This window comes from Talpa europaea (assembly GCF_964194135.1).
Source record: "Talpa europaea genome assembly, chromosome: 3".
NCBI classification, from domain to species: Eukaryota; Metazoa; Chordata; class Mammalia; order Eulipotyphla; family Talpidae; genus Talpa; species Talpa europaea.
In genome coordinates, this window is record NC_140069.1 from 11487847 (window position 1) to 11505131 (window position 17285).

The following is a 17285-nucleotide window of genomic DNA, read 5'->3' on the forward strand; positions in this document are numbered from 1 at the left end:
ACAGGCAGGCATGACTGGATGGTTTGCTGTTTCACATGAGATGTGTGGTGGTCACTCTGTAAACTTCACCTGATGGGCTAGTCTTAGGGTCCAAGTATGACTTTACTCACATGCCGGGACCTTGGTGAAGATAGCTAGAAGGCTGGGCTCACCTGGAACTGTTGACCAGCATATATGAACATGACCCCACCAGCATGACAATCTCAGGTTGTAATACTTAGATGATTGGTCAAGACTACCAGAGAAATTGTTCCAAGAGGGCTAGGTAGGTGCCTTTGTGTAGGTAATAGTTTAGTGGAAAGTGAAAGATTGAGTGGAAGCCAAGTCATTCAGGTAGCTGCAGAAAGATCATTCTGAGCAGGAAAAGCAGTATCAAAACTCTGAGTTAGGAAGGGACTTGGTATACTGTAGGAATTGACAAGGTAAATAGTGAGTGGATCTTACTAAACAAAGGGAAGGTTGAAATGAAATGGGCAGGTAGGCAGAAGCCAGATTAGTCAGGAAAACCATATGGAGCCTATTTGAAAGTTTAAGCATGAGAGTAAAATAATGGTGTTCAAAGAGCACTTTAGCTGCTGTTAAAAAACAAATTGTAGGGTGCAAATATATAAGCTGGAGACCACTTTGGAATCTGTTGCAGTAGTGCAGGCTGGGGATGCCTTAACCTAAGTGGCAATGGAAATGAATTTGAGATATATTTGGAGAGTGAATTGATGCATAATGAAGGTTGGTTAGAAAGGGCAAGTGATTAAGGGAAAGGAAATAGTGATTACTCAGGTTTCTCACTATAGTGATTGATGAAAGATGGAGCCATTAACCAAAAGGGAGAAGACTGGGTAAAGAATAGCTAGGGGAATGAAAATTTAAGTGTTAATTTTGGACATAACAACTTTAAGATACCTTTGTGAATGTGAATGGAGATGTCAAGTACGTTTGTGTTTATGCGAATAGATATGGCACTCATAGGCTGACATTTACATGTGGGTGTCGACAGTTGTTTATAGGTGCTTTCCTCATGGGAAAGAACAGAGAAGAGGTGAGAGTCTAGTCAGGAGTGGGGTAACTATGGGTCACAGGCAAATCTAGCTTGCTGCCTGTGTTTGTAAATAAAGTTTTATTGCAATAGAGCCATACTTATTCATTTATGTATTGCCTGTGCCTGTTCATATGCTAGAATGTCAGAGTTGAGTAGTTATGACAGAGACCAGATGGCCCCAGAGCATGAAATATTTAGAATCTCACCCTTCACAGAAAATGTTTGCCAACTTTTGCTCCGGATAGAGAAGAGAAAAAAAGGCCCACAATTTAGATTGCTAAGCCCCAAAGTTTCAAGTCAGAAGAGTAGGAGCCAGCATTGGAGACTGAGGAGGATCATCCAGTGAAATAGGATAAAAACCAGAGTTTTGAAGCCAACATTAAAAAAAAAAAAATCAAGAAAGAGGAAATTATCTGCTATGATGTTTGTTGCTGAGAGGGCAATTAAGATAGAATTTGTTCTCAAAGATCTTCTCAGCCTTGAGAAGATCTGTTGGGTGATGGGAAATATTTGAGTGGGTTGATTGGAGAATAAGTAAAAATAATACATAGTGTTAATTTAAATATTAGTCTCTTAAAAGTTAAAAAAAAAATGAATTTGACTTCTTTATAGAGCAGGGGTGATCAAACTTTTTGTAAAGGCCAGGCAGTAAATATCTTAGGCTTTATAGGCCAAGAGGCAAATTTGAGGATCCTGTGTAACATTTATATGAGTTCAAAACAAATTTCCACATTTTTTAATTGACAAAATTAAAAATACAGTACCTGAGTACAATTTTTTTTTTTTTTTGGAATATAGATCTTCTAATGAAAAAGTTGAAGTTCTTTTCAGGAGATAACCTTTCAATATTAGTGTTTCCTTGTCAAAATCTTTGTTAATGCTGATCTGTAATGAGATTTTATGAATTTCATTTTTAAAAATATCTTTTGATACTGGTACTTCTAAGTACCGGTATCAGTTTATGAGCCTGTGATTTTAAATGAGCATAATGATTGATTAGAAGGTATTTGTAGAATTCTGCTAGGTAAAAATACTGTTTTAGCATATAATATATTACAGATTAGTGCCTTCCAAATGATGGTTAACTCCTCAATTGCATAGTTAAATGGATTTTGAAATATGGAGCTTGCATTGAAGTTTGAATTGGGGTTTGAGCTATGAAAATATAGCTACTTTATATTTGTGTGAGAATGAAGATTTTGCTTTTTGTTTTAACTTTTAACAGTAAAGGAAGTACATAAAGTATTTAGACAGTTGCTTTGATTAACCACTCATGTGTATTTTGCATATAAGAACTATGCTGCTTTAGGTTGAGTGTATTAAGAAATATCATCGAGGCTTCAGCTTGTTTCAGTTATGGTCAGTGCTTGATAATATGGATTCAGGGTGGTTTTCCCAAATATTTAATAATATAAAACCATTCTTTACTCCCTGGCTGTATAAAAATAGATTTGGCCCAAGGGCCATAATTTACTCTCTCATGTACTTATTTACCTATTTGTAACTCATTGAAAAATTTGGATGTTATGTAGTATGAAATACAAAGGAAAGTACTTGTTTTCCATGATATGAAATATGACTGTGTGTGTCTGTGTATTTTAAATATATCTCAGTTATATCAGTTCATTATACATAATGGAAAGAACACTGGACTGATAGGTTTGAGTTTTAGTAAAGATTTTGACAAGCCCATATACTAAGGGCTTGTTGCCTCATAAGTAGAACTTTGTGGTTTTAATTATGTGATTTCTAGGGCTCTACCAGCTTTGTAGCATGTTTTAAAATATATAGTAAGTCTCAAAAAAAATCCTATGAAATCATTAAATGTTAACCTTAAATGTTAGGGCCTTATCTTCCACTTTCTAGCTCTGTGGAACCTAAATTATGTAACTTTGTAATCATTTATGTTGTTTTGACTGGGTAACTAAAATGAGTTACAAAACCTTTAAGTAAAATTTTAGAGACTTTCAGGTTAATTCCTCACCATTCTAGTGTGTGATATTTTATTTAAAAGATTTACTTCCCGGGCCTCCCTGGTGGCACAGGGGTGAAGATGCAACCTATGAAGCTATCCCCAGCCACTGCACACAAGTTCAGTCCCCAGCCAGGAGCTACCCACATGGCTCAGCAGACATCTCCTGTCTTGCCCGCTGCTCCCCTCAGCAGTGTAGTTCAGTCAGTCTTCCTGTTCTGCTCCCCACTCTGTCTCTGGTGAATCCTCTCACCCCCCCCCCTTCTGGCCTGTACCCCAGCTCTTGTATGCATAAATGAATGAATCTTTAAAAAAATAAAATAAATTGAGATCAGGGGACATCCTGATGACGCAAGGGTGTTAAGATGCAGGACTATCAAGCTATCCACAGCTACCGCAGCACAAGTTCAATCCCCGGGCAGGGAGCTACCCACATGGTGTAGCAGACCTCCCTTGACTCGCCCACTGCCCCCCTTAGCAGTGTATTTCAGTCAATCTGCCTGTGACCAGAAATTTTATCATGAATGTCAGTATCCTAGGTAAGCAGATCACATCCCTTTGTAACAGCACTGTATAGAAAGATAGAAACCATTTAGGAGGTAAGAATCATATTCTTTGGTAAGCTTATATACAAAATAGACTAAATAGAATTTGCAAAATTTATATTTGCACTCTGCCAAATATACGCTAAATGAGCAAAAACTTACTTGTATTTGGACATGTTATCAAACATCTTTTGTTTTCGTTTTTCTGCAGTTGCATTACAATTTTCATAGAAATCAAGAAGACAGTTTGAAACTCCATTTTTCAAATCACAATATCTAGGCGCTAGAGAGAACATTTTTTTCCTGGGATGCTGAACTTTTCAGTGCTAAAACTGGGATAATCCTGGGCCCACCCAGGATTGTTTGGCCCACTCTGCCTGCCTTAGGACAGACTCTTCATCCTCCTCCTCACAGATGAAGGCTTTTGACTCAGGAGAGATTGAGGAAAGGACCCAGGTAGAATTTCCTGCATGACTGCTTTTCCCCAGGTCTGCGCCACGGTGGACACTGCTTCGAGCTCGCTCTTCTCTTTTTTGTGTCTGTTGGGATTTCTAGTGGAAGAACCTGCAAAAAGAGCTGTACTTACAGAATATATATGTACCCTAATACCTTTGCAGTGTCCAGCCAACCCTTGCTTTTCTGTTCCCTTCTTATTCTCATTGTTTGCATTTTAAGTTTATATTTAATTGTTGTATATTTAATGTGAATTTTACCTCGCCCATTGGAACTTTGTTTCTATTGAAAGTCTATGTAGTGATTCATAATGGTTACAAATAAAGGTGACTGAAGCCCCTAGTCCCCAATGTGTTGCTTCAACTCAGTATTTTCCTCTATCCCAAGTAAGCAACCGCTCTTGCCCCTCTGTCTTTATAGGTGCCTGCCTCTCTCTTGATTTAGGGCCAGCTGTTTGCGCCATCACTGGAGTTCTCTTATGGGTTCAAAATAAGTCATGAATTAAGTTTGCTCTGGCTGTACCATTGTAAGGGTGGGAACAATCTCTTAGTAACCCTCTACACCTTGGAGTGGAAACTCAAACCCTGCTTCACCACGTTTAATGATCATATACATTTTTCTGGGAATCTTACTGTAAAGTAGATTCTGTTTCAGTAGGTTTGAGGTGGGGCTTAGGAGTATTGATTTTTAATGCATTCCCAGTGATCCAGTGTTGCAGGTCCAGGGACCTATTTTGAATAGCAAGGTTAAAGAAAGTTTTCTTTTGTTTTTAAGGTGGTAAAGAGTTGAGGTCACATAGATAAACTTGGAGAGGCTTGAATTGTGAAAGGAAATAGGCAAACAGATGTGAGAGTGATAATGTAAGATATGGCACATTTTGTGAGCTGGCAGAATTTTATGTTTGTGTGTGAGAGAGAGCTTATGGTTTAAAAAATATTATTCTAGCATTTTTTTTTCCTGCTCAGGAGCATCTTAAAGACAGAAAAAAATATATAAAATTATTTTTATTAAATAATTTTATATATTTTTTACATCATTGCTCATTTTTGTACAATGTTTGCTTTCTTTTCTCAGTTGTAGTCCCCATAGACTTCCCACCACCAAAAATTGTAAATTATTAACACTGACTTTATAGCTATACAAGGTTCACTTTGAGTAATAAATTCTGTGTAATGGGTGTATTTCTTTTTGGTAGTCATGTTTTCTTTCCCATTATTACCTAGAATATACTGTTTATTGGCTTGTCTCATTTCTTCAGTGAACCATGCCCCTTTTTTTCCTCTTACACTTTTCTGTTTTCTATTCTTCCTGTGCTTTTCCAACCTGCTTTGTATTTGTAAATTTTGTATCAACCTCATATTTATAGATCAATTTCAAATAGAGTGAATAAGCTTCTTTTCTTCCCCTAGTAATTTTGAGAGTAAGTTGCTGACGTGATGCTGTTCCCTGTTACAGGTTAGTTCCTTGGGAAGTTTGAGACAAATATTAGCATGAGAGAAGTTTTTTGGGGAGTGCTGTTAGAATCCTTACCTTAAGAAGGGGTAGGGGGAAGAGGATTTAAACAGAGGTAGAAGTAGGGTGAGGCTTCTTAATGGAAGCCTCACCTGATCATGAGGAGAGTTCTAGAGATAAGATGACCCTGTAGCATTGTCCTGAGTTGGGTGAGAGAGACCTTGGGCCTCTGTGAAAATGAGCTACTGGATGTAGACTTCCCTGGGCAGGACTCAGAACCTTGGGTGAGGCAGCATTCCTTAGCTGAGGCAGCGCCCCAAATGACTGCTGAGGGTTGTCTCCTGGCAGCTGAGGATTAAACTGTGCAAACCAGTGTCCGTTACAATTGGAGTACTTCCGCAGTGTTCCTGCATTGCCCTGTATAACCAAAATATAACCAGGATAGATTTCTATCATGTAATACTTTGATGCCATTCAAGTTCTACCAGTTGTCCTAACAGTGGTCTTTTATAGCAGAAAGGGCCAATCCAAAATCATGTTGCATTTCGTTGTAATGTATCTTTAATTTTGTTCCACTTGCAATAGTAGTTCAGCAGTCTTTTCCTTGGCTTTCACTACTGTGGGGCCCTTGAGGATTACAGAACAGTTATTTTGTACGATGTACTTCAATTTGGTTTTGTCTCTTTCCTCATGGTTAGATTCCAGTTTGCATCTTTAGCAGGAATATCACAGAAATGATGTTATTTTCTCTTTCATTCTGTCTGTTGAACCATGATTTCTATTTTTTTGGTGATGTTAAATTATACTTTTTTGTTCTCTAATCAGCTCTTGTGCGGTCAGATATAATTGAGATCAGGAACTAATTTCTGCAAGATTTTTTTTTTTTAACCTTGCAGAACTTTATTTTTCATCTCTGAATGTGTAAGTGGTTTAAAAAATGTCTCCCTGTGTGATTAATGATAAAATTCCTTTATTTTTGAAAACTGCTTTATTACAGGTATAAATTCTTCTGCTAAACCTGGATGGTACTAAGTTCAAGTGAGTTAATTGGAAAACATTTAACTTCTCTTTTTTTTTGAAGATTTATTTATTTATGCATACAAGAACTAGGGTACAGGCCAGAGGTGTGGGGAGGGAGAGGATTCACCAGAGACAGAGTGGGAAACAGAACAGGCAGATTGACTGAAATACGCTGCTGAGGGGAGCAGCGGGCGAGTCAGGAGAGGTCTAATGCGCCATGCCGGTAACTCCTTGGCCGAGGATCGAACTTGTGCTGCGGTAGCTGTGGACAGCCTCTTAGGTTGCGTCTTATCCCCTTGCGCCATCAGGGAGGCCCGAAACATTTAACTTCTTTAAGGGAAAGAATCCTTGTTTTATTTTCCTTAGTTGATATTTGTAGCGAAAGTAATGTATATCAAATTCTGATGCCATGATTTTTTTTCTGGGTTTACCCACATTTCATTATAGTTTTTTTTTTGTTAGCACAGGAAGTCCCTGCTTTGCACAAATGTTAATAACTACGTTTTAGTTATTAACAGTATATCCAGTAGCTGTAACCACATAAGTGCAAACTTTGCTATTAGCTCCTCAGTACACAAATCACTGTGTAAAATAGATGTGCATCACGATCATAACCAATCACATTACATCAGTGATTGTTCATTTATCTGTTCATCCAGTTCATGTACAGACAGCAATCTGTATAGTTGTGTTATCCTTATCTCCCAGTGATAAACTCATAAGCCATTTCCTCAAAAATGGTTAATTGACCAAACAAGATGAAAGTATAGCCAAAAAAAGGAAAAGTGATAATACTGAAGTGAAACTTCAATTTCAAATGGAGTTGCAGAAGAAATAGCCAACTGTGGACACTGCTGCTGAACCAGAGCTATTTCAGAGACTCCAGATAGGCAGCCAGAGGAGCTCAGAGCAGGTGAGCTTTGTGGGTAGAGATTGAGGAAAGTGAGGAGGCTGTGATGGAAAGGATGAAGGTGTTCCAGAGGAAATGACTCTGGCAAAGATCTCACATTAAAGGAATTCTCAGATATTTCACGACATTAAAAATGCCAAGGATAAAATATTGTAAGCTAATTCAGATTTAGGAAGGAGTGTGATAATTCATCAAGGCATGGAAAATATGCTCGCTCCATATTGTAAAGGTAAATGATGAGGAGAGTACTAGCATTGTTCAATCTAATTTTGATATTTTTTTACCTAGAAACAGAACACTTTAATTCCAGTGTTTCTAATATTTTAAGTTATAGAACTTAAACATTAGTTTTACTATTTAAAAAATTTCTCCTTATATTTGTGACTGTTGGTTCTCAAGAAGAGTTTTTAATGTTTTGAAATAGTTTTTTAAAGGGCATAGAACAATTGTAATTTTACCTATTGGTTTTTAAGATCGCTTTTCCCAGTTACAGCTTGAATACATTTTAATTCAAAAATTTTTTTAGCACGCAGATTTCCCAAACCTGAGATTACCATTGTGAAGCAAATGAAGGAGGTTTCATCAGCAGAGACCCCTGATAGTTTTGGTATAGTACAATCTTACAGTATTGGTTGTTGCAGATATTTATTCTAAGTAACAAAGCATCTATTTTATTGAACTTCTTGCTTGTTTGAAATAGAATGCTTTGGTTGTAATGATAGTCTTTTTTTAATTTTGCATCAGTGTTTTAGACTGCTACAGAATTTTGTTTTTATTATCTTATCTTAGGCTGTGGATGTGATGGAATGATAACTGCATGTTTAATTAACTGAATGATTAGATTTATGACCTTAACCAAGATCACATATATATTTAAAGTCTCAGCAAGTGAGACATATGAAGCAGCAAAGATTATAAATTTCTTTAGGATGAATAAGTAGGAATAAAGGACCAAACATGGGAAAACTTCAGAATTTTGTGAAGAGAAACTACATTTAAGTAATCTTTAGGAAACATTCAGTGTTTCATATTATTGAATAGTTTGAAAGCCTTTTATAAATTTTTAGGTCATTCATGAAGGTTTTTCTTTTTAGATTCCGTCTCCACATAGCTTGATAGCTAATTTATGTTGCATGATGGACTGGTGGTGGTAGTGGGGGAATTGTATTGAGAGAGAGATGAGAGATCAGGAGGGAGAAATAAAAATAAATCTCAGTGTGTGTTGGTAAAAATTAAACTTTTTTATAATGTACATTGAAGAATAAGGTCTTAATTGTGACTTATTCTGAAGATTGTTAATTAACCTTCATTCTTTTCAAAAGAATGATTTATTCTATAGATGATTGCAAATGATACCACTAAAGAGGTAAGGCACGTTGAACAACTACACTAATTGTAGAACTTACCAGTCAGTAATCACCTTTTGAGACTCATACTTAGTTTATCCCAACTCACTTTGGTATGCTTCCTCAGGAAGATTTAGGTAGTATCCCTCTATTTTTCTTCTTTATCCTATTAACTATGTAATAAAGAACCATGGAATCAGAATGATAGAACTAGAAGAGGCTACAGAGATCTAAACTCATCATTTTACGTAACATGAAAATGAGATCTAGGGGGTTTGTTTGATGTCCAAGATTTGGTGACTAATTACACACACACACCCCACACCAGAGCAGGGATTAGTGTCAGGTCCTTTGGATTTTAGATCTGTGCTCTTTTCACTATAATATATTTATTCAGGGTTAGCAGAGATCAGCACTCAACTATCGAGTATCGATTGTTCTGAAACCAGCAGAAGTCACTTACTTTTCCCATTCAAAAAATGTATTTTTTTGGAAACATAGTAATTTGATTTTCTCCTCTTTTTTTTTTTTTAAAGATTATTTATGCATACAAGAACTGGGGTACAGGCCGGAGGTGCAGGGGGTGAGAGGATTCATAAGAGGCAGAGTGGGAAACAGAACAGGCAGACTGACTGGAATACACTGCTGAGGGGAGCAGTGGGCAAATCAGGAGAGGTCTGCTGTAGCATATGGGTTGCTTCCTGGTCGGGGATCGAACTTGTGCCACAGTGGCTGCGGATAGCTTCATATGTTGCGTCTTAACACCTTGCGCCACCAGGAAGGCCCAATTTTCTCCTCTTTAACTTTGATGGATTTTTGCAAATGATATATATGAAAGGGGCTTATTAGGAGAGAAAAAAAGCAGTTTGAAAAAGATATTAGTATTTTAATTTAAGTTACTTCAGTTTCAAATATTAACACATGACTTATGTTGTGACAATGTTTTACAGATGCATATATCAGTGAATGTTGGCTCTTTTATCTTTTTCCATTAACAGTTTATTCATTGAAAGACAAGTGGAGGGCCTTCCCGGTGGTGCTGCAGTTGAGCGCTGGTTTGCAAAGCTGCCCGCTGCCTCTGCAGTGCCAGTTTGATCCCCAGCCACCGGGCGGAGGGTCCCGTATGGCGCGCAGACCTCTCCTGCCGCCCGCTGCTCCCCTCAGCAGTGTATTTCGTCAATCTGCCTCTTCTGCTCTCAGCTCTGACTCTGGTGAATTCTCTCACCCTCCTGCGCTTCTGACTGTACCCAGTGCTTGTATAAATAAATAAATAAATCTTTAAAAAGAAAGAAAGGAAGAAAGACAAGTGGAACAGAGAATAAGAAGCTTGGTTCCAGACCCAGCTGTGTGTCATTAATTAACACTTTGACCCTAAATGGCTGAGTCTTTAAAGTGGAGAATGAAGCCAGTATTTATCAGGCAGCATACTATTGGCATTTGGGCTGGATAATTCTTTGTGAAGGACTCTCTTGGGCATTGTAGGGCGTGAGAATCCCTAATGTCGGTAGCATTTCTCAGTCATTATTACAATGAAAAGCATCCCTGCATTTCTGAACATCTTCTGAAATGCTGAGAAGCACTGGCAGGTGGTTTCAGCTATAACATTCTTTGAAAGAGTTCTTATTTGGGGGAAGACTGAAAGGGAAAAAAGCAGTGCATTCACTGAAAAATATTTGCTGTTTAATAATATTGAGTAATTTTATTTTAAAGTTATTGTCTTCTGGGGGTCTGTGTAATCCTGCCCATATATATCTACCAGTTACAATGTTCCAAGATCAATTGTTTTTTTTAGCTCACTTGACATTTCCACCTATAACAATATAATCATGGTTACATGATTTTTCTAAACTTAAGTTATATAGTGTTGTCCCTATACCTACTAAGTAAAAGTAACAAGATCTGACAATTTTTAAAAAGTTATACTGTTGTTTTAGTGTACTTTAAAGAAGGAATCTCATTACATATAGTAATTATTTTGTCTGCTTTTCTTTGGCATGAAGGAAGGGGAGTCTCTGTGTTAAATAGTGTATTTCTTTCAAGTACACAAATCATACAAGTAAAAGCTACAAATCAATAGTATGTTTGATTATACTAAATAAAAACACTACAAAAATAATGACAGATACCAGAGAAATAACTTATTGTGCCTTTAGTATTTACTGTTTCTTAACCTCAACTTAGACGACAGGATAGTACCTTAATGAAGTAATAAAGGTGATGATTAATTGGGTACTGTAGCCTTCCTGTTGTCACTGCTGATTTCCCCTGTTGTGCCACTAAATCGCACACTGAGGACCATCTAAGACCCAATGAAGCCCCAGGTCATGTTCTGATCCTCAGAAGGTAAACTATGTTGCAGTAAACTTGTAAATGTGAAATGAAGTCACAAAAACACAGTGAAATGCCTTTTTAAAAATCTTTGCTTAGGGCCTCCCCTGGTGGCGCAGTGGTTGAGCGCTGGGCTGCGAAGCTGCCCGCAGCCTCTACAGCGCCGGTTCGATCCCCGGCCACCGGGCGAGGGTCCCACATGGTGCGACAGACCTCTCTGGCCGCCTGCTGCTCCCCTCAGCAGTGTACTTCGGTCCTTCTGCCTGCTCTGCTCCCCGCTCTGGCTCTGGTGAATCCTCTCACCCTCCCACACTTCTGACTGTACCCAGTGCTTGTATAAATAAATAAATCTTAAAAAAAAAATTATCTTAAAAAAATAAAAATCTTTGCTAAGACAGGTATTTTAAAAAATAATTAAAAGGCCTTTTACAATTATAGTCTTTATTTTAAAAGACCTGCTAATTGAAATTTACCAAGTTATAAAGTTGTTCTTTGCTGTTTCTAAAGAGTGTTTTCATTTTTTTTTTTTTTTAATGGAGGTAAATTGGTTTGCAAAACATTGGTCACAAAACATTCAGTTTACAAAGTTGATTTTCTGTCGCCCCTCTTCAGATGTAGTCACCGCACCATGCCTACCACCACAGTCCAGAGGGACTCCTCCACACCTTGCTCTCCACCCATTTTTCAGTTTTGAATGTCAGTTTTTATGTTTATTACTTACTTAGTCATGTTTGTTTTTTACAAAAATATTGCTGTGTAGCTTTATAATCCTTTTTTGGTGCATGTTTGATTTTTTTGGCATTTTATATGATTTGCTTTATTTTGCATATCGCATGGTTTGCATTTTAAGTTTATACTTAATTGTTGAATATTTAATTAAATTTCACCTTACCCACTTGAACTTTGGTTCTAATAAAAGTCTAAGCAGTTATTTATAATGGCTACAAATAAAGATAGCCGAAGCCCGTAGTCCCCAATTTGTTGCTTAAACTCAGTAGTTTCCTCTTTTTAATTTTTATAAATCTCTTATTAGGCCAGAGAGTGATTTGTGTTGCCCCTTTACTTCCTGTGCTTTCTTGGGAAAGATGCAGTGGTGGGGCTTGGAGCAAACATTCAGTGGTCAGAAGATCAGAAATTAGAAAATTGGGCACTTAACGCGTATTAAATGATTTATAATAAAAGAATAGTGTGTATTTTATTTTATTTTTTATTTTTTCTTAAGAATAGCGCCTATTTTAAATGGTTCTTCTTATGTCAGTTCAGAGTGAAGTAACTGATATGTATTAAGTCTATTATTAATGATTTTGATCTTTTTCCTTTGTTTTTGAGATCTTACATTGTTAGCTTATTGGTAACAAAATAAGTTATCACATTGAGAATTATTACCATGAAAGTATAATAAAAAATGACTGTTTTCTGCTTTTCAGATGTTCTCGTTTCAGGTTTGGATTTGTATTTTGAATAGTACGGTTAAATTTAATGCAATGTTGAACAATGAAAATTACAAATTATAGCTTCTGTTAAATAATAGAACTCACTCTATATGTCATGGGATCTAGTTGTTTTCCAGCACCACCATTGTAAACATGTTTTGTAATTTTACAATGTAGAAGATATAGGTGTTCCGCTTACATTTTTTCAACAAAAGAATTTTGAATTTCAATTTAAGATGTAACTTTTATGAGAGAAACTTAATTAAAATGAAATATACCAGGAACGTTTAGCCTAAAAAATATTTTAGAAACACTTGTTAATATTGGACTAAAGGGTTTTTTTTAATGAAAGTTATTTTTAAAGGGAAATACAAAATAAGGAGTGATATACAGGTTAAGTCTTGTAATAAACTTCTCAGATCTGTAGTACCTATTTGTTGTATTACAATCTTGTTGCCAATGAAAATAACTTGGCAACTGATTGGGGCTTGGAAATTTTGCTCAAGGATTTGGTTTTAATGACATTTTACCTACATTCTAAAAACATGAAAATATTTTTAGTAAAGTGTAACATTAAAAAAAAAAGGTAACGTGATAGGAGTAACTTCGCATAATTTTTCTGAGAGTTATTTTGGAAATCTTTAAGATCTTTCAATTTGTGATTTTTATTAACTGAGTTATACCACTTACAGGAGTACAACCTGAGGAACATTTAAAGGAATATAAAAAGATTTAGGTACAAGTTTGTATTAGTGTTATTTATAAAATAGTAGAATAAATAATAAATATGTTGTAATGGGTGATTAAAGTGTGCATCATATGATGAAATAAATGCCATCAATAAAATATCTTAAAAATTTAAAGATAAGAAAAAGAAAATATATATATAATGCTTTATGAAAATGAAAGGATAGTTTTGTGTACATATATGCAAATATAGATATATATGAATATATCTAGAGAAAATATTGGAGGATAAACCATCAGAGAGTTTATTTCTGATAAATTATTGATTTAAATGTTTTCTATTTTTCTGAATATTACAACTTTGTATAGTAAGCACGTATAACCTTCACAGATAAAGAGTATAATTTCTTTAGATAAACCAAAAGAATTTAGCATTTAAAATACTATTTTCTAATTTTTAAACATTCTTCTTTTAGGGCCTCCCCTGGTGGCGCAGGGGTTGAGCGCTGGGCTGCGAGGCTGCCCGTAGCCTCTGCAGTGCCGGTTTGTTCCCCGGCCGCCGGCGAGGGTCCCACAAAAAAAATAAATAAATAAAATAAAATAAAAAATTCTTCTTTTAAAAATTAAACTCAATACTTACTGTTTTAATATATGTTAACTAAATAAAAGGTGTATAATTATAAATTATGTGTATTTATGTGACTTGTTTTAAAATAAGATGTTTGCAGTTAATTCCTATTATAGCAATCAAATTTGACTGACAAGCACAAAGGAAACAGGTTTGTTGATGTCATGAAAGTTGGTATTTTATTCAAATTTATGAGTTTTTGAAGTAAGTCTCTGGATTGTTAATTTCCCAGGATTTTAGTCTCATCTACTCAGATTACTAGTATAAGCTTGAATTTAAAATTAGTAAATTTTGTTATAAAAAGATAAATTTGACAAAGAGAGCTAGCAGATGAACAAATGTTGATTTTTCTCTTTATTCAGTTAACATTAAAAGACTGTCTTTAATATTTTAATATATTTGTTTATGTGCAGTTTACTTTGTAAAAACTTCGTGAGTACATTCATGAATTTGATTAGTTTTTGAAAATAGTAATGCACATGTTCTTTTTCATTTTGTGCAGATTATTTTGGGCATTTGCTTTCAGGAAACTTTATTCAAGGACTTGGTATTTTCATAAATAAAATTAGTTTCATTTACTTTGAGAAAATGTGAAATAGTCAAAGACAGCAAACCTAAGGATCCAAAAACTGTTTATTTCTTATGCTTTGTTGATGGTTTTCTTTCTTAGACCTTATTTACCTGTTTTCATCTATTTAGAAGCTAATACTCATTTCAAGGGTATTAATAGTCTTTGGAAATATATATATATCAGATATTATCAGCTATATATCAGATCCCTGATAACAGAAGTCAGATCTAGTATATGGTACAGTTCTGTAAAACCTGTGCAGCTAATATAAAACCGAGATAAATGCTACCGCCTCAATATAGAAAATAATTGCATAGAAGTTGAATGACCACAGGTCAAAGCTGGTTTAGACCAGAACCTGTGTCCTCCTAATGACTGACTATGATTCGTGTGTGTGTGTGTGTGTGTGTGTGTGAGAGAGAGAGAGAGAGAGAGGGAGAGAAAGTGTGTGTGTGAAAAAGAGAGAGATTTGAGAATTTTAAAATAAAGTTCTGTTTTTTGGGGGACTGGGGCTGGATTCCCCTTGAGAGAGAGTAAATGCTGTCTCAGTGTCTGGCAAGTTTTTCTGTGAAGTTCCATCTCCCTTGCCAGCAAGCAAATGTCAAGTCTAGGAGCATGAACTTGGTGGTTACTGTTCACAAGTAGTTTCTCGTTACAGATAGAGTTGTTTTCAATTCAGTTTCTTTTTGTTAAATCAGCTCATTTTAATCATCAATTAAAATCTGAAGAATGTCTTTAACTTTCATTTCTATTGTTTGGTATTCTCAAGAAGCTGTACTAGTACAATTTTTTTCTCACAAAACAATGTTGTGATAGTTGATACTAAGATTATTATTGTTTCACCAGGCTACTCTTAAAGGTGTACTATGAATAATAACCCAGATCTTTATATTTATGCTAGTGCAGTAGAAATTTGTAATCCTATGGCTCAGTATCCCAAACCTCATAACATTTTACACCTATAATAAGTACCAACTGTCAATTTGCTGATGAAACATACTTCCTGATAAAATAAGTGAGTAGTCAAACAATACCTTATAATTATATAACCAGATGTAAAAAGCAGCTGCTTTATTCCTAAAGTAGAAGAAAAAAAGAACTAAATTTGTGTTTACTGATTTTTTTGGTGATAGTGCCCCTGTTTTGTATTTCCTACATAGATAATAAATGAGCTTTAAAATGATGATTCTAGTGAGATATATTCCAAATCATCAAAAAAATTCATTTTTAAAAAAGCTATTATTACTTCACCTACACAGTAACAGTATTTTATTATATACTATTTTATTATCTACTATGGTTTTCTTGCTTTAGTTTATTAGAATATTAACTGAAATACCTCATTTTGTTTGTGCATCCTAAGAAATCAGTTTAATTAAATAAAGTAAAACTGCTTTAAAAGGGCCTCCCTGGTGGCGCAGTGGTTGAGTGCTGGGCTGCAAGGCTACCCGCAGCCTCTGCAGCACCGGTTGGATCCCACACGGCGCACAGACCTCTCCTGCCGCCCGCTGCTCCCCTCAGCAGTGTACTTCGGTCCTTCTGCCTGTTCTGCTCCCCGCTCTGTCTCTGGTGGATTCTCTCACCCTCCCGCACTTCTGACTGTACCCAGTGCTTGTATAAAGAAAGAAAGAAATCTTTTTTAAAAAAAAAAAACTGCTTTAAAAGATTTAATATGTCCTAATATTGTCTCTAGTATTACCAGGTTACTGAAGCAAAATGAAATGTTGAAAGTGTTAAAAATCTTATGTTTAAACATCTACTGTGTTTTCTATCTGTTTTTAGGAATTGTAATGAATAGCTGGGCTATTTTTTTATTAGGAAAAGATTTTGTGTGTATATGTATATATATATTGTAATAATTGCATGTATTTAGATTCTCAAAGACAGGAGGAAGAGATTATCTCATTTTAAATAAGTTCCATCTGATACAGTATAAATTAGCAGTTTAAACTATCAACTATATTGATGATTGATTTACTCTGCTGGTCAAAGCATGGAGAACATATTTTAATCGGATGTGAAATTCTACAGATATTTTTAAATTTTTAAAAATGGAAAAAAAAACTTGAATTCTTCGAACTTTCTGAATAAAAATTGCTTAAACTCTAGGTTTTATTATTTCTTTCTGTAAAACCTTTGTGGCACTGTAAGCTTTTCTAGTAAAATTCCATTCATAAATTGGATCATACTCCTCTTTTATACAGCATATCAATGAAAATTTATTTGCTTTTTACTTTTTTATAACTAAATTCCTTAGTTATTGTGTTATCATAGGTTATAAATAAATATTCTAGAAAATATATACCTAGTTTGTAATGTATTCCCTTGGACAGTCTCATTGTAGTGAATCTTTTGAACTGAATGATCCACGTTGTGAGTCCTTCTTTGTAGGTTATTAAATAATTCTGTTGGATTGCATGAGAATAAAAATGGTATTTGTTACCTTGGTTTGCTCTAATATTTATCAAATGGTGAGATGGTGGTTATGAGATCAGGTATATTCCTTCCTTATAATTGTCAGTTTTTAAATCTAATGGTGCTTATTTTGATTTGTATTTTGGAAATCATTGTGTGTTTATTATGATATAAATAGCATATTGTTACTTATGATTTTGAATAGCACCCTACTTTAAAAAAAATTTTTTTTTCAATAACACCCTACTATAGCATAGATTTCAAAACTCAGAGATTGAGATATTATCAGTGGAGATTAAGGAGCAAAACATAATCCAGTGAAGTGATTGTTATAACATGTATTGCTTTAAGATATTATTTTCCAGGTTTTGAAAGACATATAGATCTATTTCAATACTCTTTCTTTGCCACTATCAATGTTTGTATGTATATTTCTTAAGCCATTTAGGGTTGCTAAAAGAGGGGTATAACTGTATTTCTAGAGATTTT

General features: G+C 35.2%; 1 protein-coding gene across 1 annotated transcript in view; it reads left to right on the top strand.

Moving 5' to 3' along the window:
* The window catches only part of TMEM65 (transmembrane protein 65), a gene marked incomplete at both ends in the record, with an annotated part of 34700 nt that overhangs the window by 5415 nt on the left and 12000 nt on the right, over nt 1-17285 (top strand). The window contains one exon of the mRNA XM_084229784.1: nt 7915-7995. Within this exon, the coding sequence (XP_084085910.1) occupies nt 7915-7995 (81 nt within the window). The remainder of the gene's footprint in view (nt 1-7914; nt 7996-17285) is intronic.